Source organism: Pleurodeles waltl, chromosome 11 (assembly GCF_031143425.1).
Source record: "Pleurodeles waltl isolate 20211129_DDA chromosome 11, aPleWal1.hap1.20221129, whole genome shotgun sequence".
In the NCBI taxonomy this organism is placed as follows: Eukaryota; Metazoa; Chordata; class Amphibia; order Caudata; family Salamandridae; genus Pleurodeles; species Pleurodeles waltl.
This window is the reverse complement of record NC_090450.1, coordinates 982,820,211-982,838,949: the sequence shown is the minus strand read 5'-3', so window position 1 is coordinate 982,838,949 and position 18,739 is coordinate 982,820,211. Positions and strand designations below refer to the sequence as shown.

The 18,739-nt window shown below is 44.0% G+C and overlaps 1 protein-coding gene across 2 annotated transcripts in view; it reads right to left on the bottom strand.

Annotated features, from left to right (window-relative positions):
• The window catches only part of GOLGA3 (golgin A3), a 133,123-nt gene that overhangs the window by 35,640 nt on the left and 78,744 nt on the right, over positions 1-18,739 (bottom strand). For both annotated transcript variants that reach the window (XM_069215266.1, XM_069215265.1), the window contains 6 exons: positions 15,181-15,342; positions 13,417-13,785; positions 11,180-11,257; positions 10,829-11,092; positions 10,574-10,668; positions 2,691-2,907 (listed from right to left, as the gene is read on the bottom strand). In XM_069215266.1, coding sequence (XP_069071367.1) covers positions 2,691-2,907; positions 10,574-10,668; positions 10,829-11,092; positions 11,180-11,257; positions 13,417-13,785; positions 15,181-15,342 — 1,185 coding nt within the window. The remainder of the gene's footprint in view (positions 1-2,690; positions 2,908-10,573; positions 10,669-10,828; positions 11,093-11,179; positions 11,258-13,416; positions 13,786-15,180; positions 15,343-18,739) is intronic.

The following is an 18,739-nucleotide window of genomic DNA, read 5'->3' as shown; positions in this document are numbered from 1 at the left end:
GGATAATTGCTAGAACCCAAGTGTCTGTAGTGATTTCCTCCCATGCTTTGTAATAATGACTTATTCTTCCCCCCACTGGTGTTGTGTGGAGGGGGTGAGTGACATGTGAGTCACTGTTTAGTAGTAGGGGTTTTGGGGCTCTGAAATCTTCCTCTATTTCTAGGGAATTGCCCTCCTCTATATTGTCCCCGAAAACCTCCTCTATACTGTCCCTGGTAACTGGACGGTGTTGCTTGTGAGGTGCTGGCTTGTGTGCTCTGACCCCGAAACCCCCCTCGAAAGGGTGTTTTACGGAATGTGCTGTAATTCCCTCTGCTCTGCGGGGAGTAGAGTGCGCCCATGGCTTTGGCAGTGTCCGTATCTTTTTTGAGTTTCTCAATCGCTGTGTCCACTTCTGGACCGAACAGTTCTTTTTCGTTAAAAGGCATATTGAGAACTGCTTGTTGAATCTCTGGTTTAAATCCAGACGTTCGGAGCCATGCATGCCTTCTGATAGTTACAGATGTATTAATTGTCCGGCCAGCTGTATCTGCAGCGTCCATGGAGGAGCGGATCTGGTGGTTGGAAATGGTCTGTCCCTCCTCAACCACTTGTTTTGCCCTATTTTGTAAGTCCTTGGGCAGATGTTCAATGAGATGTTGCATCTCGTCCCAGTGGGCTCTGTCATAGCGCGCAAGTAGTGCCTGAGAGTTCGCGATGCGCCACTGGTTTGCAGCTTGTGCTGCGACTCTCTTACCAGCTGCATCGAACTTGCGGCTTTCTTTATCTGGGGGTGGTGCATCTCCAGATGTGTGAGAGTTGGCCCTTTTCCTAGCTGCTCCTACAACGACTGAGTCTGGTGGCAGCTGTGTAGTGAGGAAAACCGGGTCTGTAGGAGGTGCCTTATACTTTTTTTCCACCCTTGGTGTGATTGCCCTACTTTTGACCGGCTCCTTAAAGATTTCTTTTGCGTGCCGGAGCATACCAGGGAGCATAGGCAGGCTTTGGTATGAGCTGTGGGTGGAGGAGAGTGTGTTGAATAAAAAATCATCCTCGACCTGTTCTGAGTGGAGGCTTACGTTGTGAAATTGTGCTGCTCTAGCCACCACTTGAGAATACGCGGTGCTGTCCTCTGGTGGAGATGGCTTCGTAGGGTATGCCTCCGGACTGTTATCTGACATTGGGGCGTCGTATAGGTCCCATGCGTCTTGATCTTGGTCACCCTGGCTTATGGTGGTGTGAGCTGGGGAGTGTGATGGAGTTCGTGCGGGTGAGACGTTAATCACGGGCGGAGGAGAGGGTGGTGGGGTAACTCTTTTCACCACTTTTGGTTGTGGTGTCTGTTCAGTTTGGAACTCCAACCTTCTCTTTCTTCTAATGGGGGGAAGGGTGCTTATTTTTCCTGTCCCCTGCTGTATGAAAATACGCTTTTGCGTATGGTCCACATCAGTTGATTGTAGCTCTTCCTCAAACCTATGCTTTTGCATTTGTGAGTTTAGCGAGTGCTCTTCTGTATAAGAGCCTGATGCTGGGTCGCTTGCAGTTTGTTTCGGCACCGAAACCCTGTCTGCGTGTTTTTTCGGCTCCGAGGTGACTTTTTTCTTTTTCGGGGCCGAAACCTCTCGGCGTCGATCTTCTTCGGTGCCGCTGTCTCGGCGTCGAGCCGTGTCCACACCAGCCTCTCGGTGTCGGGGCTTGTCTCCAGTACTTTCTCGGTCCCGAGAAGGCTGCGTGCCGGTGTCTCGACCGGAGTCGGACGATCTCGGCACTGTTTGGGCCTTTTTCGGTGCCGACGGTCGGTCACCGAATTTATGGGTGGAGCCATGGCCTGATGGCAGTGGCGTCCCCTGGGCCTTGTAAATCTTCCTCTGTGTGGTTTTCGACGTCTTACTCACGGTTTGTGTATCGTCGAATCCTTCGGAGTCCGATTCTTGGATCGAAAAGGATCCCTCCTCTTCTTGTTCCTCGAACTCCCGGTGGGCTGTCGGCGCGGACGCCATCTGAAGTCTTCTGGCTCGACGGTCTCGGAGAGTTTTTCGGGACCGGAACGCACGACAGGCCTCGCAGGTGTCTTCGCTGTGCTCAGGTGACAGGCACAGGTTACAGACCAAGTGTTGGTCTGTATAGGGGTATTTATTGTGGCATTTGGGGCAGAAACGGAACGGGGTCCGTTCCATCGGCGTTCTTCAGCACGCGGTCGGGCCGACCAGGCCCCGACGGGGATCGAAAAACTACCCCGAAGGGCACCGGAGCTCTTCGATCTTCGATGCGGTGTTGAATCTAACTACGCCGATCCCGAACGCAACAATACCGACGAAAATCTTCCGAAATTAGCTATCTTTCCGTTCCGAAACTCGGAGCGACAGGAACACGTCCGAACCCGATGGCGGAAAAAAAAACAATCGAAGATGGAGTCGACGCCCATGCGCAATGGAGACAAAAGGAGGAGTCACTCGGTCCCGTGACTCGAAAGACTTCTTCGAAGAAAAACAACTTGTAACACTCCGGCCCAACACCAGATGGCGAGCTATTGCAAAACATGCGTATCTACAGCGACAGATGCCATCGAACTACATTGTTTTGAAAAGCTTAAGGCAGTCTTAAACCGGGCTTATAAAAAATAAAAATCAACATGAGTGGAACACTTTGCAGCTCTGCGCTTTCCTCAGCACAGCAATCAAAAGAAAGGTTCAGCTGAATCCTCTACCTACCTGAAAAGCCTGGTTGTCTCCTCCTTCGGTCACTTGAGCTTTCATTTGGTTGAGCTCAGCTTCAGCAGTTTCCTTTGCTGTTAGAGCCTCCTGGAGGCGGCGGCTGAGGATCCCGACTGCATTCTCGTAGGCTTTGTGCTTCACCTTCATGTCCTTCTGAGCACTGGTCAGATCGGTCCCTAGGCGCTTCATTCGATGCTTCTGCTCTGTGATAGCTCTGAAATGACATGACTCTTTAAGTCACTTCACAGTTGTTCTCCATGCGAACACCTTCACACAACAGTAGATCAGTGAAAACCTTGGCTTAAATATCGAGCCTTGTAGCACCATAGCTACACACTTTTCACATTACTCTTCTTTCAAGCCTGCAGGATTTGCTCAAATTAAAAAAGTCGGAACCAGGAACTAATTCTTAGAAGAAAATAAATCTGCTTTCTAGCCTACTACCCTACTGGAAAGTCCTGAGGTCTCATTTGTTGTTACTACTTTTTCCCTGCTTCAAGACTGAAATGGGACGTCCATGCTGCGTCTTTTTTTAACTGTATTTCATCTTATCTGTTGTACAGACCCACAATGCAGTTATATAGGCTGTAATAAACAAGGAAAAAACACAAACACACCAGAGCACATTTCAGACTGTCCCAGTTTTACACCTCAAGATGGATGGCATGGTGGAAAGACCACATTTCTCTTTGTTGGAGCAGTTGTTTTAAGATGGCATCTACTGCCTATATGAGCATGTCTCAGAGATCAATATTTGATGGAGGAGCCATGGCTCTGTACTGCTATGGAAGTCTACTTGCCATTGAACAGTACATGGCCAAAGAACGCAGAGAACGTTCTTTCAGGTAATGCCTGTATTGCTTGCTCTTCTCGGTTCGACACACAGTTGTACAAATTGAAACTCTATTTGGAGAAAGGGTTCACATCCTAGGACCCTTGTTAATAGTTAGGACATGCATACAAAAACAGGGGCACTTATGTAAACCAGGTATGTTATGATTTCAGGTGTAAACTACATTTGTTACTATGCTGTCCACAGTGGGAAGCTCTGAATCCCCCATTAGACACTGTATGCAAAACTGAGGAAGGCACATAAAAACCAATATCTGTTACATTTAAATCTTTAGGCTTCTCTGACCCCTCAGCTGAAGAGTAGATGTATGTTGCATGGAAAACAGAAAGAAAAAAATAGATTTAGGGATTGTACTATGACCCCAAATGTCTATTTAGCCTATGAAGCCCATATATTCACAAGGCAAATGAAAACGTGTAATTTTCAGAAAATTAAATACCTACACAACATGAAGAAACACACACACAATTTATTGAATTTGAGAATTTCTTCTGATTTGCAGGAAATGCATGTGGAGTTCAAAAAGATAATTGTCGGTCTAGGAAAAACTGGTGCAAGATGATTACACCGAACCCCCAAATACAATTAGTGAGTAAAATTAGAACACCTCTTCACAAGAGTGAAGAGAAAGGGACCGGTTTAGATAGGAACCAATGAGCAAACTGTGATTCAACACTAGATGCCCAATAAAGAAAGTCACATTGGAATTCCACATTACTTGATTCAGGAGAGCAAGGCTCAAAGAGACTTTGCTGTTTCTAACATAGGAAGTGATTGTGATAAAAAAAAGAATAAGTTCGTTACATTTGTGAACAATCTTTCTGGTGGATAGTCTATATAACAACAGATTCTTCACATTGTAAATACCCCCAAGGCGCCAGACTGGATTTGAAGATTGTTCTCGGCTCTGCTCCCGCGTGCCAGCAGGTGGTGTCATGTGGGGAGGATTTGCTTAGTCCCACCCCAGAAGAAGCCACATATTAGCACTATGCCTGCGTGCTGATGTCAGTTTCTTTCTTTAATTCTGTCTGTGACCTGTGATGTGGGGAACAGTAATTGAACAGATGTGACAGCGAGTAGATCTCTAGATCAGTGGCTCCCAACCTGTGGTTCGGGGACCTCTGGGGGTCCGCGACTGCTTAGAAAATGAAATATTAACAGATTATTAAAGTGTATATAAATAAAGTGGCAAAATGTACAGCTGAAAAGTTTAAAACGGACTATAAATGTCAAGAAATTTGAAATTGGATGCTAAAAATTAAATTAGTATCCTCATATTGATTTGTGGGAGCCGTGCAGGTGCTTCTAACAGAATATAGCATGGACCATGTGGCTTCAGTAGAATTTACAAAAGCTCCAACTTTCCTATTAAAATTACATTTTTTATTTATATTTGTTTGCAAATTAAATAAAATGTGTTATAATTTGTGTGTTTGATGAATGCTTGTTCCTGTATTTTTTGTGTATGGTTTTGGTTTTCAAATCATGGGCAATGTTTAGGCCTGGATCCCCAGCTCCCAGTAATGACTCGGTGGGGGATTCCCCGTATTCCAATAATGATTCAGTGGAGGTCCCTGGGTTCCAGTAATGATAAAGTGGGGGTCCACAGAAGTCAAAAGGTTGGGAACCACTGCTCTAGATAATGACTTTTTTTTACAGTTAGAAAAAGAGACCATTCCACAGAACAGGGAGGCGGGAGGGCAGTGCAGAATATGCAACTGTAGTAAGTAATCACCAAAAGGAGCGCACCAAAGGTAATTAATGTGTTCTTCTGATGGATACTTTCAACTCCAGATTTTTCACTTTGTGAATACATACCAAAGCAGTCTAGCTCCAAAAGTGGTAGGTAATGGCACAAACCAAAAAGTCCAGCAGGACTTAATGGGCAAAGTGTTCCTCCCACCAGACATGGCTACAAAGGCAGTAGTGCTTTGTGAACTGATGCCCACATTGCGGCCTAATTGATGTCCGGAACAGGTACTCAGCGTGCCAACACAGTGGTAGCAGCCTTGGCGCTTGTTATATGAGCCGTATGATTCTCTGGAAGCTGCTTCTTGGCCAGTGCGCAGCAGATCTTAATAAAGAAGACTATCAACCGTGATATCGTTCTTTTCTGCACTGCCTTACCGTTCTTCACCCCAGAGAACCCCACATAGAGCAGGTCATCCACCCGTCAGTCGTTGGTATGACTGATGTAAAAACTCTGGGCTCTTTGGGGTGCAAGCGATAGAGTCCTCCCCTTTCGAGGGATGAGGTGGAAGAAAGAATGCCAGAAGAGTGATGGACTGGCCGATATGAAGGGGAGTCATAACCTTCTGCAGAAATACCGCTATGGTCCTTAGCTTCAGTTTGTTTTGGTAAAAAAGGTGGTGTATGGATGACGAACAGACAGAGCCTGCAGTTCAATCATGTGACAGACTGTTTTAAGAGTGAGGATACGCAAAGGGCAGCTGTTCATTGGCTCAACTGGGGTAACCCTAAGGAACATGAGAACCAAATTAAGGTCGCACTGCAGCATCACAAAAGATTTGAGTGGGAAAATATGAACTAAATCCTTAAGAAAACACATCGCAATTGGTCATTTAAACAAGAATGCTAATCCATCTCCATGCAAGAAGGTGTAGAATGCACAGGCCAGGGTGCAGAACCCTGCGCTGCTGCTGCGACAGAAGATCCTCTTAAAGAAGCAGATGCTCAAGTAACACACTCTGCTGGCCCAATCCAAAGCTTCTATTTTGACTCGAGCTCAGTCACTCTTGATCTTCAGAACTCGAAACAGTTGAGGTAGAAGCGACAGTGGCCGCTGGTAATTTTAAGAGGGAGGGTGCGGGTGAGGGGGTAGTATACACACGCACACATACATCTCACTCACACCCATTCATTCACACGCGCACTCACACACCCATTCACAACACTCACTAAAAAATACACATACATCCATACACACAAGCACCGTTGTTAAAAGAAAAAGAAAAAAAAAAAGAAAAAAAAAAAAAAAAGAACTTACCTCAGCAGCTCCGACAAGGAAGTCTCAGAGGTCCTAGGAGGGTTGGGGCTGCTGCCTTCCCTCATTGGCTGGCTTAAGGTCAGCCAATGAGGGCATACATGGACTACTACCTTACCCTTTAATGTTAAATGGCTGAGAAATACAAACTTATAACACACAATTTGTATAACACTGCTCTTCAAATTTGAAATCGAAATCCTAATGATTTTTTTTTTTAAACAAAATCTTGACCTGTGCACCTTCTACGAGAAAACTGTAAACTACAATACGTTGGACTCGAATGACCTCTATTGTCATCATCATGAATAATTGAATGTGTGTGTTTTGGAACGTATTTTATGTAGGGATCACACACTTTAAAACTACTTTTCCAAGCCAGCTTCCAACACTTCTCCAGGTCACTCCTCTCTTCAAGGGACACCAGCTTCCCACTTTATGTTCTAGAAACCTAGACGTCTGCCAACCTCTTCTTGATTTGATTTTATAAGTGACGTTTTAAAATCTCACTTTACTTTCTGAAAAGAGTAAACTCTACCTGTCAGTTCCTGCCAGGCATCTATCCTTATTGGCAGGAATTCACAGAGCATAGTCTTTATTAAAGTGTGCCAAAGGCAAAAAGACCAAACAAAGACATGATGCTTTCTGAATCAAATATGCTCATATCATTTGGAAAAGCAATTGTGTCCTAGTGGTACCACGAGCATCTCACCAAAAGTGCATCCTGGGCAATAAACCAGCAATACTCGAGATATGCAAATATTTATAATGGGCTTGGAATCTTATGATCTAAAAAGGTTAAAGCAAAGTAACTATCAACGAGTAAGAGGGTCTAGACTCGGACCCATGAACATGACAGGTCTGCATCAGGAGTAACATCCCAGCATAAAGAAAAATGATCAGTGGTTGGGTTGTGTACACTGGCCTGTTAAGATACTGCGCTGCAATGGCAGGAAAGCAACTATTTGATGCCAATGGCCTATAATTCTTATTCAGTAACCCACTGCACCGTCATCGTGCAGCAACGCCTATCATTTACAGGGTTACTGTCTGCAACAGGCCACTTAAGAGATGTCCATTTGCTGTGACAGATCTCTTTCCCTAAAACTGTGCAATTGTTCCCCATATGGCAATATCTTTGGCCACCCTGTAAGTCCCTAGTAAATTGTACCCCTGGTGCCTAGGGCATGGGCATAAAAGAGGGTCCCCCAAGGGTTGCAGCATGCATTGTGCCACCCTCGGGGACAACTCACCTAGCACATACAGACTCCCATTGCAGGCTGCCTGCTTTGGTGAAGCTAAAAGTGAAATCACAACATGCCACACAGCCTGTGTGCCATGTCCCCTAACATTGTGTGTAATATATATGTCACCCCTACAGCAGGCCTTACAGCACTAAGGCAAGATGCATTGTATTACATGTGAGGACATATCTGCACGAGCAAATATGACCATGCTATGTCTTTGTCGATTCTTAAACAGGAGTTCTAAGAAGCCTTCCGCCCTTGGTATGCAGACCTGGCTTCCGTCAAGCCTTAGGGGCCATTTTGCACCTGGAAATTTAGTATTCAGAGAGGTATGTCTACCCAAACAGGTCAGTCCCACCACTAAGGTGAGCTACCTGATGTGCATCTCTCACTCACCCCAAGGCAAACTGCGAGGAATACGGACTGTCGAAAACCTGACACCTGACAGCACCACTACACCTGTGCCGCACAGCCTGACACAGTGGACCAATGGTGCCAGCGTGTTCCCCCAGCCCTCTAGAGACAAAGCCCACCTTGGACTTGCCCACTGTGGACCCCCTGATATCACCTGCTGCCTCTGCACGAAGGCCCACTAAACCGCGAGTGCTCCGGTGGAGAACACTCCATGCTCAAGATACCTCTGCACCGGTCACCCTTGGCCCGTGGAGAGGAGGACTCTAGGGGTCCCCACATCCCTGAGCATCTCAAGATTGGGACCCACTTGTTCGTTCCTCTCGACTGGACCCCCAGTCCTAACCTGCAGCCTCTTTTTGACAGGATCGATCTCCACTGAGTAACATCGGGCACCCAACGCCGTACTAGACCTGTGCACCCTGTCGCCCCAGTGCTGCCCGGTGTGACCTGTTGGTGTGGTCCTGATCCTTGCCCACTTACTTAAACATTGCCACATCTGAAAACGGCACTAGGTGTCGACTTTTGAAATCAACAAATATTTTTCTTGCAAAACTTACTTACCTGACCGTATTGATTATGGGGACTAAACATATATAAAGATACTTGTTGGTTTTTTTTTTTGCAAATTGGTGTGGATCTCCTTCTTGAGTCACGTGTCTTATTTTTTGGTTACGTGTGTATTTGCAGATGTTTAACACTCCCCTCCAATAAGCCTAAGGCTGCTCAACTACACTACTCACTAAGAGAGCACCTTGGGATTGCTACAGAAAGCCCCTGCCCACTAGTAAGGGAACCTCTGGACTGTTTGCACAATTTAACTAATTTTGATATATCATATAAAGAGCCAGCTTCCTACACCAACATACAGCAAAACAAAGGTAAAGGAACTTAAAAGCACAGTTCTGTGTGGGAAGGAAATAAGTTTATCAGTGGATGTTCATCAACAACTAAGGTTCTGCAGATGCTCTTTGCTACAAGATGTCCTCAAGGGGACTGTTGAATGAGGTAGGCAGTTTTTATCAATATCAGAAAACCTTTTCAGGCAATATCTTAGCGAGCACTGAAACACATTTGTGAGTAGTACATAATGTTAAGTATGACTCGCTCTAACAACCATTAGTGTGAATATCAGATTCTAAATCAGGTTATTCATTGGCATGACATAGCAACAGAGGGAAACAGCAGTTGTTTTCTCCTGTTGCTAGGCCATAAAGGACGCTTTACTAGGGCTGTCAGAGCAGCAGTGGCTCTCAGCTTTGATGGAGAGTGGAGAGCTTCGGGCCAGGAATGGAGGGAAGTCACCGAAGGTAGTGGCGGTGGGTGGCAGGAGACCAGACATTACTATTGTATATTGGGGAGAGGGGAGGATTAAAACGTTTGGGGGGGGGGGTGGATTAGAGAAAAGGCAGTGTAGTTAGCTAGACTCCAGGTTTTACTTTAAATCTGGGTGGGAATGGGGTTGGTGAATGCAGAGGGTAGGTGGTAGGATACCAGGTAGACTTTTTATTATTTGGTGGGGTGGTAATGCTGAGGGTAGTGTGGGATGGCGGCAGTATGCCAAGTATTTGTTCTGGGGAAGGAAGGGTTGTGATAACCAGAAGGTGGTTGAGGTGGGTGGCAGGACACCAGGTGTAACAAGGAGCGGGGGCTGATGCAGGTTAGGCCATGTTATGAATAACTCCCACGTGACTCCTCCACCCCTGCACAAACGTTGAAAGCAGCATCCACCCCTGCACAGCCGCTGAAAGCAGCATCCACCCCTGCACAGCCGCTGAAAGCAGCATCCACCCCTGCACAGCCGTTGCAAGCAGCAGCAGATGATATGGGTGAATCATACATAACATAAAATTGTGGATGGGTAACAGTGAATAATAGGGGCGTTCAGACTGCCACCAGAGACCACTCCGGTCTCGCTCTCCTCGTCTATCTGATGTCACTCAGAATACCTCAGTGGAAAACATTCCTGGTAATCGCTGTTGCCCATCTATATGTTTTGTACCTGATTAGGGCCATTCAATTCAGGGCACTAACAGATGTGCAGACAGATTCCCAGTGTTGCTTATTCGTGACATTCAGTAGCAAAATTCAAGACCAGATAAACTCCACCTCATGGGTGACCATGGTGTACACCCGCAGGCAACTGATTAATCTGTGCATTAGATGCTGTAACACAGCTGCACAATCTCGGTATTTCAGAATACCAGTAAAGTCAAAATATTATTTCATGAAAAACATGTGAACACAAAGATTAACCGTAATGTTTTGCATGTCCTGGGCACAGAGCAATTTGTTGTTGTGAAGACTTAATCTTAAAATTCTGACTCTACAAAACAAGCACAGAAGACATTGATACATCACGTACTTTTTGGCTTCGGTCTGCATTTGTTCCACTTGCTGCTTTAAATAACTATTTTCCTGAGTAAGAGATGTCAGCTGATCTCGATCAAACCGCAAAGACTATGAAAGGGAGACAATGGTATTAAACATTACAAATCCTGGTCTATTTGACAAGCTATTTTGAATTGTTTTTCGCTATTTTCTAAATGAAACAGCATGTTTTCACAGCAACCTAACGTGTTAACATGCTCTTCATACACCACTCATATTTTAGAAATACCTGGAGTTGTGATTCCATTTCATCCCTCTCGTCTTGCGCTGCCTGTAGATGGGATTCCAGTTCCTCCATCTGTTGACGGACATCGACCACATCCTTTTGCAGCCTTGCATAGTCCATCTCCACAGCCTTCTTCTCCCCTTGCAGCCTCATCAGCTCTCGCCTCAGTTCCTTCAGCTCAGAGTCTAGCTTCTTCTTGGTAGATTTCAGTTCACTGATCAGCTGATCCTTGGAGCTGGCATCTCTCCTGTAAGCTTCCACCATGACCTAGGGTGCAAATAAAGCGCCAAAAGTTACCTCTCCGGCTGCTTCTCCCCACTTCTGCAATGGCTTTGAAGCAGGATAAGTGTTCACCTTTTGCTGCAGGAACTGCTCCTTTGCTTTCTGAGTCTGTTTCTTCAAAGTAGCATTCTCCTGCTGCAGATTCTCCACCTACCGGTGCAGGGGAAAACACTTGGATTCAGTGTCAGCATGTCACCAATCAATCACCTACATCATTTATCCTCCCACTACCAAACATCAGTGTGCACCAGTACGTGTTGCTAATATGTCTACCTCCAAGATGATAATGCAAGCTCGCTGCAAGTAGCTGCCAAAGCTGAACTCCTATGGTATACCTCAGCGGTCTTGGATAGGCCAGAATGTTGTTTTACTCATACAAAAGCATGAACCAAAAAATAATCAATCTCAGCAAACATTATCACCCAAAATGATATTCTTCCACTGAACAAACTGAATCCACGAAAAATCTTTTTTCTAAAGAAAAGCCTGTCTGGAATATTCAGCCACCTGTAACAACACAAAAGGATGATGGACGGAGTGCTGAACAATGCAAACACTCACCCCCAGTCACAAATCTGGGTTTAATCCATCGTTCTTTTGCTCACTATGCCACCCCAGGTTGGACCCAGCCATACGCAAATCAGTCTTGACCCTGTTCCTCATGGGAACCTCAGCCACCTGCCCAGACAAAAGATTCATCCAAAACATTCTCACATTCAAAAACCAAAAACTAAATCCTCGAGGGTCTCCTGTAACCACCTCATCAAACACCTTAAGAGAGAGAATATTCCAATCTAGTCACAGTAAAGGGTATCCTAATTGCAAAAGCCCACGCAATCCAAGATCTTGTACTTAATTTACATTACTAAACAGCTCTGATTTAGCAGCTCGCCAATGCCATAAAGCCTGAGTTCACGCTAAAAGAGCATGTTATGTATTCCATGTCTCAGGTTTTACTCCTTACAAAGAAGAATTGATCAAAATAAAACCTTGCCCCTGCGGAGGCAATGGATAAGTGGATAAATGAGATGGTGAATGAAGACTGTTCCATCATTAATGGACTCATTCAGCTGGTTATAGGGGACATTAAAGTATAACTTCCTATGCTCAATCCACAAGACAAAGGTCCATAGTACAAGGGTTTATATGGAAGCCGAAGGAAGGACTGACAGAGGGTGCTGTGAAGTATGCAATGTGTATGAAGTGGAGATATTCATTTCGTTTGACAAAGGAAGGCACAGATTTGCAGTGGGGCTAGGAGAATTGCTGACATTTGCTGAATTAGCAGCAGCTTGGGACAAACCTGGCAAGAAGAATAACTAAGAAGAATAGGACCCTACTAGTCTGCTATTTGATGCAAAGAAAGAGGCCCTTCATGGGACATGTTATTGGATATGTAGCTGGTGTTTGATGATAGGTTGCTTTTAATAATATGTCCTTGCCCCCAAGTATTGTGCAAAATATTGTTTTCTTGTTTATTACTGTGTTTTCAGAAGTAAATAAATTGCAATACATAAACCTTGACTCTAAGTCCTTAAAATAACTGAAAATTCTTATTTGCAGTAGCTACAAAATACTACGTTATCTACAATCATCCCAAACTCTCAGTGAGCTGACTGTGCCCTTCATGCAATGATGTGTCTAGCATATACTCTATTAATTCAGCATTTTTAAGGTGCAGATATGTCTATCAGATGTTATCTTGCCACTGCTGAAAAGTCTAACTGAATGTGATGTCAGAAATGAAGTACTGAAATCCAAAAGGAAAAGCAAACTTTTTCAATTATCTGTGACAACTGAGAAGGTTCACCCTTTTCCAAGCTGGACAGGAAGACAGATTGATTAGCTAACACCCTAGAAGAAAAAAAATATCTTGTCTATCAGGCATGTATGAATTTAAGTACGGGGAAATTAAGTTGGATGGTGGATCATAGGTCTGCTGGAGATTTATCCTTCCCAAAAGGGAGGAGAAAACTACATAATGAATATAGTGCATGATGCATTCAGTTTTAAAGTTTACCACATACTGTGCACAAAAGTCAGTGTAAATCTCTGATCCAGCCAAATTTTTAAACTAAATAACATTCTTGCACTTGTACTATAGTTATACTGTAATATTACTGTGTCTTTTGCAGAAAGCACAAATTAAGTTAAACTGCAACAATCCAGACTGAGCGTACAAAAATATTTGTCACCATAATCTTACATGGAAACTGCCCACGTGAATGACTAACAGTAGCACTTAAAAACACACATGAACGGGCTGCTTTTTAAACACACAAGTAACCAGTTTAACAAAGGTGTGTTACCTGGCTGGTCTTCACTGCTGTTTCTTGTCGGAGCTTCTCTATCATGTCGGAGGCAGCTTCTGCACCCTCTTCCAGGCGCTGGGCTCCCTCGCCAAGCCCCTCTTGTTCTGCCCTAGCAGATTGCAAGGCCACTTCCAGCACAATCTTCTCCTTCTGAAGGTATTGGATGTCATCGTCCTTCGAGGTAACATCGGACTGTAGCTCTTCCAGTCTTGCCTCCAGCTCGTCATAGCGGGTCTGGAGATCATGCAGAGCTTGCTCCTTTGAGTGCAGTGCCTCCTGCGAGAGGGTGACCTGTTTCAGCAGTTCCAGATGCTCCTGCTGCAGACCCTGGAGCTGCAGATCTCTCTGGTGCAGGGTAAGCGTCGCCTGACAGACAGTAAACAACAGTTGGGGTTCACAGAATGATGATACATCTTCAAATGTTTTTACTGCCATTCCTTGAAAGGTTACCATTACTACTGTGTTTTGACCAGCTCCACCCACAAAGTACATCAATTGGGTTCCGTAAACACTGAAATAAAGACACATTAGAGACAGTAGAACAGTTTTTTTCCTTGCCTTATCTATGAACATCATTACCAGGACTAGCCAGCTACAAAGGTCCTAATTCCCTTAAGACTTTTGCTCTATGTGTCCTTGTTTACCGAAAAAATCCTAGTCACTTTAGAATAAGTCCAGTTACGGTTCCAGCAAAAGGGCTGAACTGTCATTTTTCGAGACAATCTGTGGATTTTCTAGAAGTATATAGTTCTCAAAGACTGCAGAAAGGACTTGGTTGGGCAAGCAGAATCTTCCAAGTTGACAATCTCATTTGATATGCACAATGTGTTAGCCAAAAATGTTTTCCAACCTTTGCAGCCTAGTGAAAACAAACCATATTGAGATCTCAGTTCGACATTCCTATTCATAACTTCAGACAGTGCAATAGCTATATCAATGATATCATAAGGCAAAAACAAAGACAAATTATTGATCCGGATATTAATTACAATAAGCAAAGACCCTTTTGTTTTACGCTCTGAAACCTGTTCTCCATCAGCTGTGGCCCACTTTCCAGCACTGGTGCTCCAAGTGCTAAAATGAGGAATTCACCACTCAGCACTCTTATAGCAGACGCAGTCAGTAACAGCATAGAAGAAAACTGCGGAGGACCCATCAGTAAGAAATGCCATACTACTGCTGGTGATGAGATGTGCCCGCTTCACCAGTCTACCTATTCACCGCCTTAAACCTGCCACTGGAGAGTTTGTGAAAGAAATCAATGTCATCCTGCATGCTAAATTGTTTCAGGCTTTCCAAAGAAATGCCCTATATGTGCCAGCTCACTGCAGATGTTTTGTTTGCCATACTTGGAGTGGATTCATGAGCATATGTATACACCCTAAATAGGGTGTACAGGACATCTCCCACTTTTCGGTGGATGCCCCATATCTGCTAAGCACGAAACAACTCCACAAGTCCTTTGACAAGAAGTGATAACTAAGCAGCAAATATGACTGAAAAAACATTTGGGTTTTAAGGTAACCAGAACTTGATGGGCATCAAAATCAATTCTGCAAAGGATAACAGCAAACAGGAATAACACAGGGTTTGTGGGTGCTTGGCTAGGACGCAGAATGAAGGCTGTGCTCCTTCAGTGATAATGAAGGAGTCCGTTGATCACTTAGTTTTTACTTATTTAGCTCTGGGCTGGCCTCTACTTTCTTAAGAAATTCATGCAACATAAAAGTACTACCACTGGGGCAATGTTCAATATCATACCTGGTCGAGATCTTTCTCCAGGGCGCTGGCTGAATTAGCCAATCGTTGTAGCTGTTCCTTCTCATCCTCAAATTCCTCCAGTTTCTTTTGCAGATCTTCCTCCACCATGTTCTTAGCTTCCTGGATCTGTAAGAAGGCGGCCTCCTGGTCTAACATGTCTGCCTGTCCGCAGTAAAAAAAACAAAAGATCAATAAAGTTAAGATAACTACCAAGGATTGAGAATCGTATAATTTCTTGTCTTTTGCTATTACCTACTAGTCATATGGCATTAGAGATTACAGATAGAAAACAACTACAAGCACTTGTCATCTACCAAACACTGTTGAACTCCCAAGTTAAGAAAACCTGAAGACTTAACTTCCTCTGTGATAGTAAGAATGTCCCAAACTGTGGCTGTTCCCCAAGCTTTTGAACTATTTCTATATATTCCGTCCTCCTCCCATCATCCATATAACTGCACCTCCTTACAATGTCTGTCATCGAGTCTTAAGTGTGCTCTGAAGGGTGGAAGGGAGCCCTGCTGAGACTTTGTCAAAGAGAGGAAAGAGACTCCCTTTCACTTGTGCCCTGGCCATGACTGCCAACAAACAGCTGGGGTACACGGCCTAGATTTTCAACTGCCAGACAAAAGCTGTAGATAATCTGAACCTGGAAGGACTGTCTCTGCCTGTGGTTTATCAGGAATATAATGTCAAGTTGTTTTCACCAAAACCACAAGAAAATAAAACTGATACAGCATATCTCACGTGTAATGAATGCAGTCTCTCCAAAAGCTGCCATTTTTTGTAATACATAAGCAGTAGGAAGGCATGTTAGTTACTCATAAAGGAAATAATGTAGTTCCATATTATTTTCTTATAAAGTAAATCACTGAGTTCTAAAGTTGCCTCTAAGTGAGAGGGAGAAGGATAAGAGAGGCCAGGGGATATATAATTGGGGATAATATACATTGCAGTAAGTGTACTACACTAGGCCTCAATGGCATAGACAGGCACTATTATAGCCCATCCATATTCTTTTATTTAAAAAAAAAAAAAGAATAACCAAATCTGAACTACATCAGGCGACAGCTCTAGAACACTCCCAACAGAGGCTGTTTCCCTCAGATTTTCTAGTACGAGTGTGAAGTATATAGTCTTAGAATTGAGGGGAGGAGGGTGGGTCACATGTGAATCTATGAAAAATACCAATACTGGAAAACCATAGTTACAGGTAAGTAACCAATTTCCTTCTCCAGTATTGGATCTTGCATAGATTCACATACTTGAATTAGAATAGCGAGCAGTAATTTTGTTTATTTTAACAATAACATCCATAATAGCAGGAATTATGCTACATTCAGCTAATATTAGAAAGAAATATATATGTATTGAGAATGAGAATAATAACAAGAACAATAATAATTATAATAAGAACAGCAATAAAAACAATGATAACATTAGGCGAGTATTGATCACATACTTATCAAGTGGAAGGTGGGATAACTAAAGAGGCTCACCTTAATGGAATAGATGCCTTAACAGTGCTTGTCCAACGGCTGTATTCGTTTTGTTTGTCTCATCCAGGCAGTGCTGCTTTGTAAATGTATGGTAACTGGACCATGATGCTGCCCTGCAAATATGCTGTAGGGGTACTCTAGCAAACAGAGCTGCGGATGTGGTTACCGCTCTGGTAGAGTGGGCTTTAACCCTACTGTGTAAAGGTTTTCCTGCCTGGGCATGACAAAATTGTATAGTCAATCCGATCTATCTAGCAATGGTTTCCTTAGAAACCGCAGAGCCTTTCCTTGCTTCTCCAAATGCTACAAAAAGCTGGTCCGATTTCGTATGTCATGCGTTTTTGAAGATAAAACTTTAGATATCTCTTTACATCTAGCAAATGAAGCGCTTTTTCCGCAGCCTTTAGCGGATTAGGAAAAAACATTCCTAAAATCACTGGCTCAATCAGATGGAAATTTGGACATTTGGTATATACTTAGGGTTTGTTCGAAGTTTGACCCCATTTGGAGTGAACTGGAGAAAAGGATCCTTGATGGTGAAGGCTTGTATGTCACTCACCCTTTTCGTTGATGTGAGAGCTAGTAAAAGTGATGTCTTCCAAGAGAGGAATTTTAATTCTGACCTGTGGATTGGTTCAAAAGGTGGCTTCATGTGTTGTCCTAACACTATGTTCAACAACTATAACGGTGGAGGTTTATGCACTGGAGGAAACGCTTTAAAAAAGGCCCTTGAGGAATTGTTTTACAATCCTGGAAGAGTATAGTGAGGGGCCCTGCCTGAGAGCGCCGGAATCTTGTATTCTTATTGATGAATAAGAAAGTCCAGATTTTGCCAAACATAATAAATAAGGAAGTATTTGCTCCGGAGGTGACGTCATAGGATGGATTCCCTCAGTAACACACCACAAGCAGAAGTGCTTCCAATTATGCTTATAGGTTTTATTGGTAGTTTCGGCCCTGGCTTTTGCTAGTATTTCTCTACATTCCGGTGAAATGTCTAATGTGGAAAACGTATTGATTTCATGAGCCAGGCCGATAAGTGTAGAGACGAAGGATTTGGATGTCTGACCTAGCCCGGTGCATGGTCAGCAGGGTTGATGTCTGTCTGAGTTGAACATATGGTTGTTCAGAGTACAGAAGGAGTTCTGTGAACCAGAACTGTCTGGGCCATTTGGGTGCCACTAGGAGGACGACATCCATCTTGCTGATCACCCTAGGAATCAGTGGACTCGGGGGAAAAGCCTAGGCACAGATTGCTGGCCATCTCATCAAAAAAACATTTTCCCACAATCCTTTTTGGGGATGCCAACTTTCGTAACATGGGCATTTCTTGTTCTCGTATGTGGCAAAAAGGTCTAGATTCGGCTTGCCCCATTTTTGGAAAAGCTGGTTGAGAACCTCTTGGTCGAGTTCCCACTCATGATACAGGATGATTGTTCTGCTCAATGAGTCTGCCAGGAGGTTGGATTAGCCCGGCACATGTTCTGCTTTTAGAGAAATTTGATTCTCTGTGGCCCAGTTCCATGTGCTCTGGGCTTGATGTGAAAGCCCTAACGATTTTGTTCCTCCCTGTTTGTTCAGGTAGAACATACTTGTGGTGTTGTCCGTTCTTATGAGGATTGGTGAGTTTTGGGTTTTTGGTAAGAAAGTGCCAGATCAATTGCTTTCAGCTCCAGTTGGTTTATGTGAAGCTTTTTGTCCTTTTGCGTCCAGTTGCCACTTATTTGTAGATCCTGAAGGTGGGTGACCCAACCTTCGAGCGACGAATCTGTCGCTATTATGTAGTTTGGCACTTGTTGTAGAAACCAAAGGCCCTTGGATAGATTTGACTGTTTTTTCCACCAAGACATGGCATTTTCTATTCCTGATGTGACCTGAATCTGATCGTCGAAGGAGTCATTCATCTGGAGCCAATCAGTGTCTAGTTGCTCCTGAAGAGGCAATTTGGAATCAGTGGAATACATGAGGAAATCATTCCCATCAATGACTTGTAGATTTGAACTGAAACAAACTTTTTTGCTGATAGCTTGTGAGCCATTTTGCAAATTTTGTGCTCTCTC